Raw genomic sequence first — 17658 nt, forward strand, 5'->3', positions numbered from 1 at the left:
TTTAGGGAGTAATAGACCCTGTAGTGAGCGTCTGATAAATCCTAAAGTGAGTATACTCTTAAAATAACTGCTGGGTATATGGTATTATAATATACTTTATCTTTTAAGGTAAAACAAGTAAGAGATCTAACCCCCAAAATTTTTATGGCTATTTTCTGTCATCAAGGATACCACAGGGAAAGAAATAGGGCACCAGAGTAAAGTGTCCCTCCCCTCAGCCACCAACGCCATGTCAAAGCTTTTGATACCAGACCACTTACCTATTTGTATTGCCTGGTAGACTTTTTCTGGGTCATGCACCAGATCACAGAGTGCCATCAATGCACGCTGCTGAGTCAGCAGCTCAGGAGATTGGATCTCCTTGTTCAGTTTAGAAAGGGCCCTCCTTCCAAATGCAATAGGAGCTTTTGTGGGGTCTATATCAGGGGGAAGCCGGGCTGAGATACGAGTGCTCGCCATCCCTAATTTTCCTGGGATTGTCCTTATCCCTAAAAATACTCCAAAATGACTGCACCTGGTGACAAGACAGCTAATGAACCAAAACAACGACTGACTGAATGCTGTTCTGACTCCTGAAAGTGCAATTTTAGTACACGTTCGTTGTTAGGAAGCTATGAAAGAGGCGAAAGGACCAGTGACTCCCCCCTTCCTCGGCAAGGGAACGGGGCTGCTGACAGAAACACGCCGCTTTGAATACTGAAAACTGCTCAACTACAAAAAAAAAACAGCTGCACGGTGAAGAAAACAAAAAACAACCCTACCTAACAACAGCTTCTCTCTCTGAAGAACAAGCCAAATGTCTAAATAACGAAAGGACCTCCGTCCCACACCACAGAATGTAAGGCGGCCGCCACCCACCCCCCACCGCCGCCTCAGCGCCTTTCGCGGCCGCGCTCTGGTTGCCACAGCAACCGGCTCTTTGCGTACGCCCTGCTCCGTGAATAGACACTACGCAGCCAAGCGCTCCTCTCCCTCTCCTGTTTTTGGCCTTGCGTCAATAACGTAACGAACGCGTTTGACGGTGGCTGTTGAGAATGAGTGGCGTCAACGGCGTAGTTGGTGAATAGAAAGCTGGGGTCTCTGCTAGCGTGGGAGGCGGCGGGCTGCTGCGGAGCGCCGCGGGCCCCTGAGGGACGGGAGAGCGTGGGGGAACGGCGTGGGCGCTGCCATGGTGTTGTGGGGTCCCTCCACACCCGTGTCCTCTGCAAAACCGGGAGGGAGGTTCGTTCCCTGCCCACAGATCATAAAGTATTTTCACCTGACAAAATTGGAAAAAATTCAGGTTGAACAAATGGCAATCAAGTTAGTGGCGGTGACGTAGTAGGCTAGTGACATGAGGTACAAGGAGGCAGGGGAGCGTAGTAGCTTTGGGTAGCTTTTTTTCTTAGTCTCTACAGTATGGCACTATAAACAGCTAGACTGCATACCAGGGGTTTTCATTGTAATTAGGTAAGCTCACATAACTGTATTCACTGTTTAGTCATATTTTTAGTACGATTCAGTGAAATAGTATTGTTCAGAGGGCACTACAGAGGGAGCACATATCGTAGTGTTTATAGCAGAGCTTCGAGGTGCTCTGTGTTGTCAGTGTGGCCTGACAGCAATAAACTGAACAGCTTGAGCTATGAAAGGTTATTTCTCTGCAAATAGAGAAGTTACTCATATTTTTCATTATATTTGAGTTACAATTATCATAATCGAAGTTCTTAAACTAGATTTTACAAAGCCAAAGTCAATCAGATCAGCCGGATTAAAAGAAAACGGAGGAATAGATTCTCATTGGGTGATCATCAAAATCCACAGAACAAAAAGTATGACTAAATTAAAGTATCTTCAGGAAAGGATGCATTTTTTTCAGTATCATTTTAGAGCAGATTATTTAAAGTAGAGTTTATTTTCCTAGACTAGATTTGACTTTTACTAACTAAATATTTTTAAAGGTTCACCCTATTTCAGTAGAAGAATGTGAACTTTTCTCAATGTAGAAGGGATGGAGAAAAAAGACTTCTCACGTCCCCCTGTTTTAACTCTGTTCTTATCCTCTTGGTGTGAGTTCTGGCTTGTCCCTCACCATAGCTTGGTATACTGATCCTAGTTAGTGGTCATGATATTAACTAATATTATACACAGTTTCTGAAGGCTTTCTTAAATCATTTGTCTATTCACAGAATCTGCAGCTGATACTGTTCCTGCATCATTGATGTAAGAAGGGGTATGATGCCATGGAAACAGTATATTCCCAGTACTCCTTGGTGACCAAGCTCTGTAAGAAGAGAAAATGTGGATCTTAGTACATAGAATTGTCAGTATTTTCAGCACCTTTGTGTTTCTTAAATCATTGGTCTTTTTCCTCTAATGGTGTGGTTAACTTGTTGGTTTGGTAATTCAATGTGTGAGAGAAAGATTAAATACACTCAGTAAGTAAAAATGGCCTTTCAATTTTAAAATGTTTCTCTTTGATTACCTTGGTCCCTCCTGGACTTTGGATTCACTGAGATTTTTGAATTGATTTTTTTTTTATTGTAGCTTAGTTTGTGAAAGAGCTCTAGTAGACGAACAGTGAGTCATCCTATGTACACGACAGATTTTTACGTGCCTAGGATGTGTTGAACCAGAACTAGGAGAAAATGGAGAAAGCAAGTGACAATGTGATGTTCTTACCAGCTGGGAGAGTTTCCCTTTTTGTTTTCAGAATTACTATTTCAAGAAATTAACGTTGTCTTAAAATCATTCAATCTTGCCAAAAGGGCAGGAGCACATCATAAAAAGCATCTAGGTCTGTCTGGTTTTATAGTCAAAAGTAGCATGATGGCTGGAGCTATATATATATGGTTAAAATAAATTGTAATGCTGCCTTCTTTGCTGAATAACTCATCAGCTACAAATCTGATATTTTGTTTTGTTTTCAGTATGGTTGAGATCACATGAGTGCCTGAAGTGATCCCTTACCAAAGTAATTCCTTGCAAAAGATGATAAAACATTGATTCTAAGTAGTGGACTGGCAATTTTGTTGAGCATAATTCTTTGTTTATGGTTGTAAAACAACAGGAGTGTTTTTTTTTTATATATATATACTTCACAGTTGTTTTTTTTAATTACTTGTCCACACCGATTTGACCTTTAAAATTTTTAGTGTGCTGCAGGAATAGAAGAGGCTTGTTTCTTGGATGTTAGGACATCCAAGCCTGTTCCAGCATTATCAAAATAGGATTATTTTTTTTTGAATGTGAGAGTTTTTATTTTTTCCTGAAATTTGGGAGCTTAAATACTAATGAAACAAACAGCAAAATTGTTTAACATCCTAAATTACAGTCTAGCATACTAAATGCAGTCTAAAGTAATGAGTTGATTAACAATACTTAGGCAATACAAAAGAGTGGTGAGATTTCTTACTTCTTGTTTTTATTGTTTGGTATGTCAGGAACCAAGATTACTAATGACTAGAAAGACATTTATATAATTCTAGATGGCTCATTGGTGGCATGTGCATCCTGACTCTAAACCGGAGATGGAATCCAGTTGAAATACTGAAAAAAATCCCTTAGGAATTCCTTTATAATTGCTATTTTGCTTAATATTAGCTCTGTAACAGTTCCTTACTCCTTTAGTTCCTTCTCTGCTGTGTTAGTCCTTCTCCTTGTATCCATATATGCAACTACCTTAGAAGAAAATGAAGCTATTAGGATGAGGGGACTGTTGAGTTTACTAAGGAGTACTTTCTGATCAGAGGTATTCGAATGACCGCTAAGACCAGTTTGTTCTAAAACAAACTGCGTGTAGTTCAGTTACTCCATTCCAACCCCGCCTTCTGATCTGTGAGAGAAGGGGAGGAAGGGAACTGTTGCAAGCCTGTTGCTATGGGCACGCAGCAGCAGGCTGAGCTGGTCGTGTGGCTGGGATCCTGCCGCATCAGCTGCTGCACGGTGAGTCCTCCTTACACTTTGCTGCATGATGAATGTTCTTATTAGAAACATGCTTTTGAATGCCAGTAAGAAATTGGTATTGGTACCTTATTAAGAGTCCTCTCCCCTAACAACCCAAAAGGCTTCATTGCATAACCAACACACAGTGTCTCGAGTGGGATATCTTCATGCATTTGTGGCTTTTGTGTGTTACTCTTCCAAGTCAGACTGTCTACTGATGTAGTTCTTTCTGAGGTGATCTTGGATGAAAGTTTCACGCCAAGAAATGTGGCAACTTCATTGTTCCTCCTTTCCTCTTCTGACCTAGTGAAATCAGATATCCCCTCACATAAATAAATGTGCTTTATGCAGAGGCATTTAAAATAATGATGAGCAGGATTTTTAAACTAAACATTGCAAAATTATTTGGGGACTTAACTGCTAGCACTTAGGTTTAATTAAGTATACAGTTCTCTGCCCAACTGCAGAATTAGACAGTGCTTTGTTGTTAGAGAAAACCACTATTTCTTACTACAGTTGTGCACACAGAAGTTGCCTTTTTTACACGAGAATCAATTTTCTTTAACACAAAGTCACAGAGCTGCCAGTTATACTGAAAGGAAAAAAAGGTGATGAGTCCATAAGGATGGTTAATTTTTTTATCATGTTTTCCCTGTGTTAAGACAATTTCTAAATATCTTGTTTCTCTTTACATGTTTTCTGTCTGGTAGGATTGAATCGAATTTGGAGAATGAAGTCCAGCCTAAAGCATATGGTTCCCCCAGTGAGTAGGGACAGAATAATCTCCCAGTTTCCTAAGGTAAGCATTCTTTATCCCTGTGCTCAGAGTTTGTAGCACCTCCCACATTAAACTATATTTCCCTTGTATTTTATTTTAATGTACAGTTGATGCCTTTTGCTAGAATTGCAGATTTTTTAAGGTTTTCTTTCAGAGGTGAATGTGACCTTGTTTTCCCATTCAGTGCTAATATACTTAATAATCATATTTTCTTCTAACCTCAACAGAAAGTGACTCTTGCAACAGAAGTGTTATCTTATAATACCCGTTCTTTCAGCCAAACGTTAATAATTACTGTGGTTAAAAAGTTCCTCCACTGAGAGGAAATGAGAGCCATAGCTGGTAATTAATATTCAGAAAGACTAATTAGATCTATGTGGAGTTTTTGGTTAAAGAATTTGAGGCAATTTTCATTTTCTGTGTGTGCAGGAACCTTAGTCATACTGTAGATCAAATGTACTATAGAAACACAGAAAAAATCATTCTTGCCCCCAAAGAGTTTTATACTTGAAGTGTAACAGAAGGGTTGAGGACAGGGAAGGACAAAGTATTACCATTCTGATATATATTTTTTTTCAAAAGATCATTTTAATAGGAATTAGCATTTTTTCATGCTTGATCTCAGCTGCATATTTTACTTTTTGTTTTATGAAAACCATCACTGTTGTTTTCCTCATTTTTAACCTGCTAACCTTAATTGAAAACTAGTAATAAAATCAGTGCTTCACGCAAGTAAGAGATTTTAAAGACTTTGCAGTAAGAATGATTTGCTTGTGGCATGCTCTCACCTCTGTTTATCTTGTGTGCCTTGGATTATTGGAATAATTTAAGATAGTTATTATTATAAAGAGTGGTGAACAAATCTATTTGCTGTGGAAGTTTAGCTAGGGTTCGGATGCTGACACTCGAAGGTGGTCAAATGAGCTGTTCAAAGGAATTTTTACAAGCATACCCGTGGGGCAGCTGTATAAACTTCTAGCCCAAACTATCCCTTTTCTTAATCCATGGTACCTCTGTGTTTGACAAGCTCTTTGAAGTAGTCTCCTTTTCTATTTTTCCTTGCTGATCTGACTTGTTGCAAAGTAGACATCACATAGTTTATTCCAGTCACTGTTCTCTCCTGTCTTCAGTGGTACACACCCGAGGCCTGTCTGCAGTTTAAAGAGCACTTCCATGCACAGGTCAGAACTGCTTGTCAGCAGAGCACTGGAACAGTTGGGTAAGTTGGTAAGAAACCAAGTGTGCAATGAAGCACGTATTTTAACCTCTTTATAGACTCCTTCTTTTATAGGCTTTTCCTGATTCCTCATGTTCCTTACTCCAGTGCATTTAAAGACAGCTGAGCCCATCCCCATGATGGTTCTGTACTGTTTGACAGTGAATGAATAAAGTACCTCTTCTTCTTTTCCTGCTGGAATAAGTAGAGTTGGAAAAAATAAGGTTGTTATTTAGCAACAAATAGCTGCACCCTTAGTTGGAACGATTTTAACGGTTAACCAACTGTTTAGTGTTGAGCCTGTGTAAGTCAGCACAAAAAGCAAGTGCTAGAGCAGTTAGAAGGAATAGGGCAGATATACTGACACCAACAGAGAAAACAGGCTCCATACAGAGTGTACCAAATGAGCACTTGATAAAGGCTTTGGACAGATTTAAACATAGCAGTTTTGTTCCTTGAAGCACATAAGAATCTAGTTTTAATCTTTTAATAGTATACATGCCGAGAAGTTTTCTTTAAATGTTTCCTTAAAACTAGATCCAAATTCTGGAGTAAATATATAGCACTGAAAAACAGATTTTTCTGTTTTATGCCTTTTTCATATTCTTTGTTTTCTCATGTCATCTCTCTCCCAGAACAGATACTTGTACTCATTTAATTCCTGAAGCAAGGCAAGAAATCTGAACTGTGTTAGAAATTATTCCTATTCCATTAAAGTACATAACTGTATGTTTTAGTAATAAATGCTCCTGTGTTCCAGTGTAAAAGATCTTTCATAAAGTGAAAGATCTATGAATACTGACAGTTAGTTCACTATTCTCTTAGATCTAGAGCTCTTAATTACCATGAGACTTGTCATGATATCCATCTTTAAATGGAATTTTTTATTCATTTCACTATCCATTAATTTTACTTGAAGAAAAAAAAAGCCAAAATATGTCTGTCTGAGAGACATCAATGAGTTAATAGCTTTTAGAAGCACAGCCACTGTTTTACTTCCATTTAAATTTGTTACAAGTGTCAGGACAATTCTGCTGGCAAGGCTTGTTTTAGTGAATCAAGGCATTTTTTCCCCTCCATAACCAAGATGTATCTGTTTTTTTTTTTTTTCCTCAGAGTAAACTGGAACACCGACTAATTTATTTTCTATATGTACAGTATAGCTAAAAAGCTTTCCATTCTGGCTTTGTGAATAAAATGAAAGTACTTTCCTGCCACTTTTCCAATCTAGATATGATTATTATTAGGTTATTTTTTGGCAGGGCATGGTGGTAGAAGGGACAGACAACTGAGTATTTGGTACAGGAATTATGAAACTTGTCACGAATTACCGTTATTTTCCTTTTCCATTATTCCAAGTAATAGGATAGTTCTTTGTCATTTGGAAAGGTACTCTGAGAAGTTCAGTAGCTAATGGCTATTTTTAAGACTCTTGATATTCCATCAGTGTGTTAAAATGTCTAATCTAGGGAGTGTTTTCTTTTCCAGAAAGAATTAATGGAACATATACCTTCAAACCACCACTTGCTTTTTTTTGCTTTTCCCTTAAGCTAGTTGATTTTCTTCAGTATTGTATCACTAACAGTTAATTAGACAGAGACATCAGCAGGTTAGGGGCCTGTGGCTACCATATTTGCATTGACTAGCACACAACATGCCTTCCTTTTTCTGAAATATAAGCTGTGTAGCTCACCAGTCAAGATTTAGACTGCTTAGAATCACTAACTTGAAATCACCATCGCATGGAAGCCTGATATAACCAGAGATAGCATTCAATAGAAGATTATTTCCCCTGTTTAAAAATCTATTTCTTAATACAATAGTATAGTAAACCTCTTAAAGCATTTTTGTAGCATGTGCATGGGAGATGTCAATCCAAGTTTCAGTCAACAAATAACGTTACATTCACTTATCCGCCTGTATCTCCTAACAGATACACTACATTTCAATTTCAAGAACGCAGGTTGAGTCACCTCAAGCCCATCTGCTGTATTCTGTGGGAGGACCCAGAACAAAGAGGATTATTTGTATGAAGCCAGCTTCAGATTAATATTGTTCCAGATAGTCAGGAAGTGTATTGGCTCTAGCCTTGAGGTTGTTGTGTGTTTTTGTTTGTTTGTTTGTTTTCCCAAGAGACTAATTTTGCAGTGGGTTATTTTGTTATCAGTAACTTCTTGTTTGTGTACTTAGGACTTGATTCTGTAGTATTAAAGTCAATGAGAAACTTGTAATTAATTTTAATGGCAGAAGAGTCTAAACTTCTACTCTTTAAAGGGCTGATAAGGATGTAGATACTATATGGTCTTGTGTGCAAACTGCCAAGTGTATATACTTGCAAGAGCTTCTGTCCCATAGGAATATATTTAAGAAACGATATTAAGAAACAGAGTAAGAAATGGACTATTTCTTCTCCAGAGTTTTGTTTTGTGACCTTTTCTTTCTTACAATTTAAGATCCTGCTGCAGCACTGTGGCATTTAGTTAAACTGGAGTTGCAGATGCACATATTCGTCACTTGCTATTTAAGGATCTAAGTCAGAATTGTTTTAGTGAGAATTTTGAAATTGTTACTAAAAGCATTTAGTGTTTTCAAATATTTCTAACAGGCTGAAAATATCCAAAGTGGTTGTGGTAGGAGACCTGTATGTTGGGAAAACTAGCCTCATAAACAGGTACAGTATATCTCAGCAAATGGTTTGCATCTTTTCTTTCACAAGTTCAAAGTGTATCACTTGTAGCAGTAAAGCTTTCAGTTTTCTAAATTGAGTATGTATCCAGTCAAATATAATACAATGTAGTATTTGCCAGATGCTAAAAATAGCTCTTGTGCATTTTGTGTCCCAAGTCCATTGAACAGAGCACTGAATTTCTGTAGCTTGTGATCACCATGACAGCCTTCTGTTTATCTTTACATTTTCGATTAATTCTTCCATGTTTCTAAGAGAATTTGGTAAGTTTTTAATCTTATCGATTAATCACATGTTCCTTTTGTATTTATGACCCAAAATGTTACCTCCTTTTTGGTAATTAGTTTCTCAGTGCTTTTATGTATGCTTCTGCAATATATAGCCACTCCACAGTTAGTTCATGCTTTTCTATATAATTTACCCTAGCTAGTGTTAGTTTTGCAGCTATTTGTAGCTAGGTGTTGCTAGTATTTCATCCTTTCATCCTTTTTTTTCTTCATTGCAGATTTTGTAAAGATAATTTTGACCGACATTACAAGGCGACCATTGGAGTGGATTTTGAAATTGAACGTTTTGAAATAGTAGGAATACCATATAATCTCCAGATGTAGGTTGAAACATTGTGGTTAAGTATCACATAGAGTACAGTCTAGGTGGAGTTTGAATTGCTGCAGGCTCTAATGGAATAAAGATTAAAAAAAAAAATGCCCATTGCATAATATGATACGAAAAACAGGTTCTCTAACTGGACTTGCAGTTTAAGTTAATAAATAAACAAATAAATACATACGTAATCCTGTCTTGGATCTCTTAGTCCTAAAAATGTTAAAATTTTGTCAATGAAAATTAATTTTGGGTGTCTTGCTCCATTTCATTACAGTTCTGCCTTTTTTACTCAAGTTTCTTGGAAGAGAAGCAGAAGCTCTTGTAACAAACTTTGTCAAGTGCTATTGTTGTTCCATTCTGTCCTTTGGGTTTAGTGTGTGTTATGATCATGGAACTTGACTTTAATGGGAGGGTTTATTCCTGCAGCAATTGAAATCAACTGTAATGTGTCCAGTGGCTTCACTGTCTCCTAACTGCAAAATAAGTGGTTTTCCTTAAAACATAGAAGGCTCAAGTGAGTCCAAAAATCTTTCTGATTTTCACCTTTGTTTACCAGCCTATTGGGAATCCTGGCCTTCTCTTACCTGCTTTGGTTCTGCTTAAGGACGTCCTTTGGTATTTTAAGCATCTAGCTATATTTTTTCTGGAAAGAATGTTACTGAATCTACGCTGTAGTGTGATGTAGAGCAGAAATAAGATGCTTTGTATGAAGTATTTTAGTGCATGAATCTTAAAACTTTTTTGCTCGGAAACATTTTCTCTGAAATCTCAGTGCCTAAATATGCAAATAGATGGCTAGTGGGATTTATTGGAAAACACTCAATTTCCCACTGATTTCAGTGCCACTCTGTTTTTGAAAATTCTGTCAGGCACTGTCTTCTACAAAGACAGGCAGAGAGAGCTGGGGTTGTTCAGCCTGGAGAAGAGAAGGCTCCAGGGAGGCCTTATAGAGGCCTTCCTGTACGTACAGGGGGCTGCAGGAAAACTGGGGAGGGACTCTGTCAGGAAGTGTGGTGATATGACAAAGGGTAATGGTTTTAAACTAAAAGAGGGTAAATTTAGATTAGATATTAGGAAGAAATTCTTCACTCAGAGGGTGGTGAGGCACTGGAAAAAGTTACCCAGAGGAGTCATGGATGCCTCATCCCTGGAAGTGTTTAAGACCAGGTTGGATGGGGCCCTGGGCAACTTGGTGTGGGAGGTGTCCCTGCCCATGGCAGCGGTGCTGGAACTAGATGCTTTCCAACCTAATCCATTCTATGATTTTTGGAATTTGAGTGCCTTTAAAAATCTACACTGAAACATCAGTACTTCGTCAGCTGAAGCAAGAAGGTTCATAGCCTACTAACCTGAAGGTTGCCTTATCTACAGATTCTTCAGTGGCTGGGTAAAACATTTCCGTATGATAAGCACTGGTGCCCCCTCTAGCTGAGAGGTTTACACACATGCTAAAATTGCAACTACCAATGACTGGTAGTGCTATGCTATAGCAAAAACCCAAATGTCTGTAGTACTGGCAGTAGCTGGCAGAAGTGTATATCATCTTTGTTATTAAGAAGCCCTTCTGTCTGTCCTTCTTATTTATTTTTTTTTAATTCTTTATTGGTGTCATTAATGGAGAGGTATCATATCATAAGTTACAAGATTCTAGTGTGGGCTAATATGTAATTTAGCTAGTATTAGCCCAGAAAATAGTTTCAAAATTAGATTGCCCTAGGAATACATAGCAATGACATAGATGAGGAAATGATGCTTTAATAAAAGTTTTTTTTTTTTTTTTACCGTGCAAATATGAATGTTTGAATCGTGTTTCAAAGAACGGTCTCCAAAATGACCAGTTAGAAAAAAAAATAAAAATTAAAATAAATAAATAAGGATAAAACCAGCGTTAAAATGGCTTCATTAAATAATAGGCCTTTACTGTATTTCTATCAGTAGTTAATGAATAACATGTTCCAGATGGCAACAATTCTCTGCTATCATTCTTCTCCAACGTGTACCAGTCTGTTGCTTCATTAGCATGTTTACTCAGGTTGCGCTAGGTTTCATTAACCTGGAGTTTCTTTTTTTTTCCCCATTGCACAGATGGGACACAGCAGGTCAGGAAAAGTTCAAGTGCATTGCATCTGCTTACTACCGAGGAGCAGAGGGTGAGAACAATATTAATCTGATCCTGGCTGTGACAGGATATTGTACTTTATACAGAAACATATATACATACACCTATATGTGCTCCTTGGACAGGTACCTGGAGATACAATATGATGGAATGGGCTCTCCATTATTGGAGAGAGGAAAAGACTGAAAAACCTCATGAATAGATTACTTGTCACACCTGCAAGCTCTGAATGTTACGATGATGAAGTAGTAAAAAATGGCAACTGTGTCTAGAGGGGAAAGAATTTCAATTTTGGGTAAAATTTTTGCTAGACTGAGAAGTGTGTACCTCTAGTATTCCCATAAGAGGCATTTTTTTCAGGAATTAAAGGGGTCCTAAAATAAAAGGATTATTTGATCTTTACCTGTAGTCTGCAGATAGCACTATTAAAGTTGAAGGCTGAGGATGGCAGTCTTACTGGGTGCTAGAGAAGGAAGGGGAGTAAACAAATCAGTAGTCTCCCACCTCCTCTATGTTAAACCTACTGTTGCACTTTGTATTTAAGCATTCTTTCTGTTTCACAAGTTGAGTTGAATTGGAGAGACTTCTGATACACTTTTTAACTTAATTACTTTTTTCTTTTATTGCAGTTATAATAACAGTGTTTGATCTGGCTGATATCCAGACTTTGGATCACACCAAGTAAGTTTCTGTATTTTGGCTTAGCCTTTACAGCTTTCACAGGGGGTTTAATTGCCTTCTTTGGCCTGTAGTTGCTGAGGACTTGTAGGATTATGAGTGTGTTTTCCGCTGAGATATGAAATGAATGGTGATAGGCATGTGTTTGGAATAGTTCTGAGAAAAATGCTGAGCATAAATTTGAACATCATCTTTGACTTGCTTTGTAGTCAGTGTAGAGAAAAAGGCACGTCACTAAGAGCTGGATCCTTCCAAAACTAGACACACAGGAAGAGATGAAGAGCATCTCAAAAGCATCTTTTTTTCCTCCATTTGCTATAAACAGAGTAACAGGTTTGCATCTGATGTAGATAATGAAATCAATGTGATGCATCTCATGCATAAAGTCTCAAGAGTCTCAATATTATTTTCTTTCTCTAGTTTCTGTAGTGATTCTGTTATAATAGAACAGTTCAGTTGGAAAGGACCTTCAAAGGTCATCTAGTCCAACTGCCTGATCATTTCAGGGCTAATCAACAGTTAAAGCATATTATTGGCAGCATTATCCAAATGCCTCTTCAACACTGACAGGCATGGGCAATCAACCACCTCTCTAGGAATCTTGTTCCAGTATTTGACTGCCCTCACAGTAAAGAATTTTTTTTTCCTAATGTCCAGTGTGAACCTCCCTGGCACAGCTGTGCACTGTCCCATACATCTGTCAAAAAATAAAAAAATAAAACAAAACTCAAGGTGTATATATAGGTATAGCTAAATTTGCTAGTTTAAGTACTTGAAATGTTTTGGGTATAGCAGCACACTAACTGATGTGAGCAAACTTGTTCTGCTTTTAGTGCAGGCTGCAAAACCCAATGTGGATCTGTGATCCACACTGTTGTTACCGGACTCAGAGCTTATATATTTCTAAGATACTGTTATGACTGTAAGGCAGGTATGTGTTTCTCTACAATCTGTACTCTGTCTTATTTAAATGTGTGTATTCCCTTAGAGTACTGTTGTGGTATTTAAATCATTTACATAGGACTTTGTAAAATTATATATATATTAGTGTCTCTGCTTGGTTGAAAATAATTGAAACCTGTGAACCTGATTTCCACCCCACACACACTCTCTTCCTTCCTTGACTTGTGTTGGATGACTCAAGAGGAACTTGATTGCCAGAGTAACAAAAATATAAAAGCTTATGAGACAAGAGTCATGCAGCCTTCATAGGGAGATATCTTGTAATCTTGCTGAATAGATTATTTCACTCTTCTTTATTCATTTCTTACCTAATCTGCTGTGTTGTTCATATTTTTAACTCTACTTCTTGTTTTTTATTCCTTATCTCTATCAAAACTCTGCCCCCTCCCGTTATACTGATAAATAACATGTCTGGGTGTTAATATTATGGGTGAATTTGCACTCTACAGCGGGCATGTTTGAACTTTTCATTAGTGGAAGGCATATATTCAAAGGAGCTGGAATAGCTCCTGTTCCCCTCCTGTCTAGAAAAAGAAGCTTTTGACACTCTCACAGAAGTTCATCCTCTTTCTTTTTTTGTGACCCTATTATCTACCTCTGATATTCCATACTTCCTCTGACACTCTCATCTCTTTTCTGCATTTCAGACAGTGGCTGGAAGATGCTTTGAGGGAGAATGGGCCAGATTCCAGCTTCATATTTCTGGTCGGAACAAAAAAAGATTTGGTGGTAAGCAAATAGCAAGATACTGGTATGATTGATCATGGAAAACAAATGAGAGGGAAAATGGTCTTAAAATAACACACAAGAAAGCAAAATTTGTGGAAGGGGGAAAAATTGTAGTCTTAGAACAAGAAGAAGAGAGAAGAAAGAGGGGGAAAAAAATATTAAAAAAGGGTTGGGGAGAAGCTCGTGTTTGAGCACAGTAAAAATAGATAGAATAGAAGAAAAGGATCCAAGACAGAGGCAAGGATTAAGCAAAAAGAACCATTATGATTATTTGGTCCTGTAACTCTTCTGCTGAGAAAGATAGAGTACCAAGAATTTGAAGATCAATAACCAGGCTGTTTTCTTTACAGCTCTCTGCTGCACTATATAGTTAGATACAGTGGTCAACTTTCTTGTTGTTTTGTTTCAATGCAGTAGAAGGTGGACAGAGTCTTCCATTTTAGAAGCAATACTAAGTAATTTCTTTTCAAGTATTAGAACATTTTTGCAGTAACGCATGATTACACAAGTTACGAGGCAAGGACAGAAAGGCCACTGTGAAAACTGTCCACCTCACAGGATACCTCTGTATTATTACTAGCACAGGTATACTTCTTATCTTAAAGATATTTCTTGGTATTTACTCAGTCAGATGCTGTGTGTGAAAGGACAGAGATAGATGCTATCCGCTTTGCCAATGAGATGCAGGCAGAATACTGGTCGGTTTCAGCCAAAACAGGTAAGTTACTGCAAAGGATATAAAAATAAAGTAACCACAGAGGCTAGTGTTAAAGAGGGAGGAAGTTAAAATTTCCTTATTTCAATACAGTTTATTTATTTATTGTGTTGCATTTTGTTGCTATTAGAAACTTCAGATGGTTGATTTTATTTGAGCATCTGTATGTGTGCTTACATTGTCGTGTTTACAGAAAGGACTACTTAGGTTGCTGTGCAATGTCTAGGCAAGTTTAATTCATGGATAGTTACATAAACACGTGTGTGTACTGCTAGATACATTAGGAATGAAACAATTATGCCGAAAACTGAATTCTCCCTGTTGCTAATTAAAAAAAAAAAAAAAGGTACAGTAGAGGATACAGTATTCCAGAGTGGAAAAGAAAGAGACATTCTGTCTGCAGTGATCAGAGAAAGACTGTTGGAAATGCCTGATCCTTCACAGTATTGATCGGTGGTGTGTTCACAGATACGCTTGTTCATGTTTGAACATGCACTGATGTGCAGTTGCAAAAATGTATCATTTCTGTCCTGTTTCCTAGGGGAAAATGTCAACGAGTTCTTTTCCCGAGTTGCTGCCTTGGCCTTTGAACAGTCCATGATAAAGGAGCTGGAAAAGACCGTGGGGCATGTGGCTCAAATTGGGACGGGAAACCTCATCAGTATGTTAAATTTTGCTTCTTGTGTGTATTTTCTACATTTATGCTCTCAAGGACTGGGCAGATTTTATTGAGCATCAAAGCCTGTCTCACAGAGCTGCAAGCGTATTAACTTCGGTGTCTTCCTGAGTTCTGACATGTAGGAGTGATTTGGGATGCATCCAGCTGTTCTTACCCTTAATATTGGATGGTATCATTTCTTGTGAATTGATTTTTATAACTTCTTGGTTTCTACAGAACTGGAAAAGAACCTGATGGAAATCCCAGAAGGCAACACTCAAGCCAGTCCAAGTTGCTGCTGACTGTCAACTGCTTCTGCAAGTGCCTTACTTCTCTGTAGTCCTGCATAGAGCACCTGCAACAACAAAAGCTCTCAGAAGTAAATCAGAAAGTAAAGTAAAGTAATCAGAAAGTAAATCAGAAGTAAAAAGTTGTATTTTTGGAAATGAGGGAGGAAAATCTTATCCAAGCTTTTTTTTCTGAGTGTTCACTTGTGCTGGATGGTATGATCGTTAGATAAGCTTTTCTCTCTGTAGTGGAAACATGACATGCTTGTCTTAATGCAAGAAGATGTTGCCAGCACCATGTGCTCACCTGTCTGCCAGAAAAACTTGTAGTCAAATGTTAGGTAACTTTACTGTGTTGGGTTTTGATAATTCTCTAGAAATCTTGAGTACTGAAGTTGCATTCTCGTGGGAGCAGAAACAAATGGCAGTTCAGAATAAAGGTTGCTATCCATCTTTTTGACTTCTAAAAATATTATTAGATCATAGCATAATGTTACTCTGACTTGTTTTTATGTATTCCAAATGTATAAAACAGTTACAGAATTTTTTTTTTCTTCTTTTTTTTTACAGTAAGGAACAGGTATGGAAGTACACAAATGCAGGCTGCATAGTTTTCATTGTGATTTCTCCATCCAGGAAAAATCTGTGCTTCTGTCTTTTCCACTTGAGAATCAGAGCCCAGTTATTTCAATATTTTCAAGGCTGGGAGAAGTCCAGATAGGAACTTTGTTGTTTCATCCCAGCTGCCTAATATTTTGAAAGTGCTACCAGATAAGAATGCTATAGTTTTCCACTTTCTTGAATAAGAAGAACAGATTGTGTAACAGTGAGTGGCAGAGGAAAAAATAGAGTTCATGAATTCCGTCTTCCAAAGAAGACGCAGAATCCTTTTCTGCATTAATCTTCTTGAAGGTTGTCTACAAGAACTGCAGTTCTATTATGTTGCTAAGAGTAATTATTGGCATTTTATTCTAATTGTTTTTTTTTTGTTTGTTTGTAGTAATGTAACATGATTCTGGAACCATATGCAGTCTCAGTCATGAACTGTTCATCTCTGTCTGTGGTAGGAACTCTGAGCTGGTAAGGTTAGATTCAGTGCTGCTGCTAAACTTGTAGTCACTCTTTCTGCTTTTTACTGGACAAGATTAATTTGATCACGTTATGCTGGGAGCAATTTGCTCCCACTGCATACTGGAAGCTGTAATAGTAGAGAATAGTTTTTGCCATTTTGTGAAAAGTTTTTAAAAGTACGTGTGCGTTTAGAGAGGTGGGAAAAGAGGTTCTCCCAAGAAGGACACGTGCTCAGTAAGACCTACAGTATTGCTGTATGAAGATGTCGTTACTGAATGCTACTGTAGAACCTGCTATCTGGACATCTGCGTGTACTTGGTGTGCGGCTGGATCAAAATCATTGCCCCAGTTCATGGCTTTTCAAATACCCTTTAACATAACCTTGTGCAATCAGTTATTTAGAAATTGCAATCATTGTCTAATAGAGAGAGATTATCTCTGGGCACCCCTTAATTTTACATAAGTAAAGCAGCTTTAGAAAACTCTTCCGCTCTTGGGCAGCAATGACTGATGCCAAAAGATTCTGCTGTTTTAGAAGTCGTTCCTGCTGACAAATGACATTGCCAGAAATGAAATGACAAATAACATTGTTGGAAATTACTGTAATAACTATTTGCTCAGTATATGGTGAAACGGTGTTAGTATGATTGATTTTGGTAATTAGGTTTCAACTGCAAAAAGTAGAAAAGAAGTTAAAAGGATAAATAAAAATCCCATAAAAGTTATAGGGAAATGAAATAAATGCATCTCACTAAACAGAAAGACTGCTTCTCTAGAAAACTCTTTATCAGCTGCTTATGACTTTATAATTCTAAAATTCAAATCCAGCATTACATGCTATACTGGCATAAGAAAGAGTGAAATGTTTTTTGTAATGTTCTAGATTTCTTAACTGCAACTGTTTTAAATGTGGAGAGACAGAAAGAAACCTGTGGATGGTTACAAGTTACAGTTTCAGAAGATGTTTGTTCAATCATTACAAAAACTACAGTATCTGGAAAACTGAGAAAATAAAGATAACTATTTGTTAATGAAGGAGCTTCAAAGAATATAATGAATAGAGATCTGGGAACACTCTCTCTCTCTCTCTCTCTCTCTCTCTCTCTCCCTCTCTCTCTTTAATCAGACAATCTCCTATTTGGCAATTGTACCGATTCTGTTGGCAAAGATGCAAATGTAGCATTTGGTAGAGAAGGTGAATATGTGGGGGTATGTAAGGAGCTATTTA

The 17658-nt window shown here is 37.7% G+C and overlaps 2 protein-coding genes across 8 annotated transcripts in view; one reads left to right on the forward strand and one right to left on the reverse strand.

Moving 5' to 3' along the window:
- RSPH14 (radial spoke head 14 homolog) overlaps positions 1 to 1055 on the reverse strand; it is a 92278-nt gene extending 91223 nt beyond the window's left edge. The window contains exon 1 of the mRNA XM_040577149.1: positions 261 to 1055. Coding sequence (XP_040433083.1) covers positions 261 to 459 — 199 coding nt within the window. The 5' untranslated portion in view covers positions 460 to 1055. The remainder of the gene's footprint in view (positions 1 to 260) is intronic.
- Positions 919 to 17468, forward strand: RAB36 (RAB36, member RAS oncogene family). 7 transcript variants are annotated; one of them, XM_040577145.1, is made up of 12 exons: positions 919 to 1059; positions 2169 to 2302; positions 4635 to 4723; positions 5833 to 5921; positions 8524 to 8589; positions 9110 to 9211; positions 11296 to 11360; positions 11959 to 12010; positions 13618 to 13699; positions 14327 to 14417; positions 14956 to 15075; positions 15310 to 16198. In XM_040577145.1, the coding sequence occupies exons 3-12, from the start codon at positions 4655 to 4657 to the stop codon at positions 15372 to 15374; spliced, it is 801 nt and encodes a 266-aa protein (XP_040433079.1). In that variant the 5' UTR covers positions 919 to 1059; positions 2169 to 2302; positions 4635 to 4654; the 3' UTR covers positions 15375 to 16198. The 7 variants fall into 7 exon arrangements, 6 of the variants coding, with proteins under 6 accessions (XP_040433079.1, XP_040433082.1, XP_040433078.1 ...); XM_040577148.1 differs by having other exon boundaries at positions 2169 to 2265; XM_040577144.1 differs by lacking the exon at positions 919 to 1059 and adding an exon at positions 1104 to 1449.
- Positions 17469 to 17658: the final 190 nt, after the last annotated feature.

Source organism: Cygnus olor, chromosome 17 (genome assembly GCF_009769625.2).
Source record: "Cygnus olor isolate bCygOlo1 chromosome 17, bCygOlo1.pri.v2, whole genome shotgun sequence".
Lineage (NCBI taxonomy): Eukaryota > Metazoa > Chordata > Aves > Anseriformes > Anatidae > Cygnus > Cygnus olor.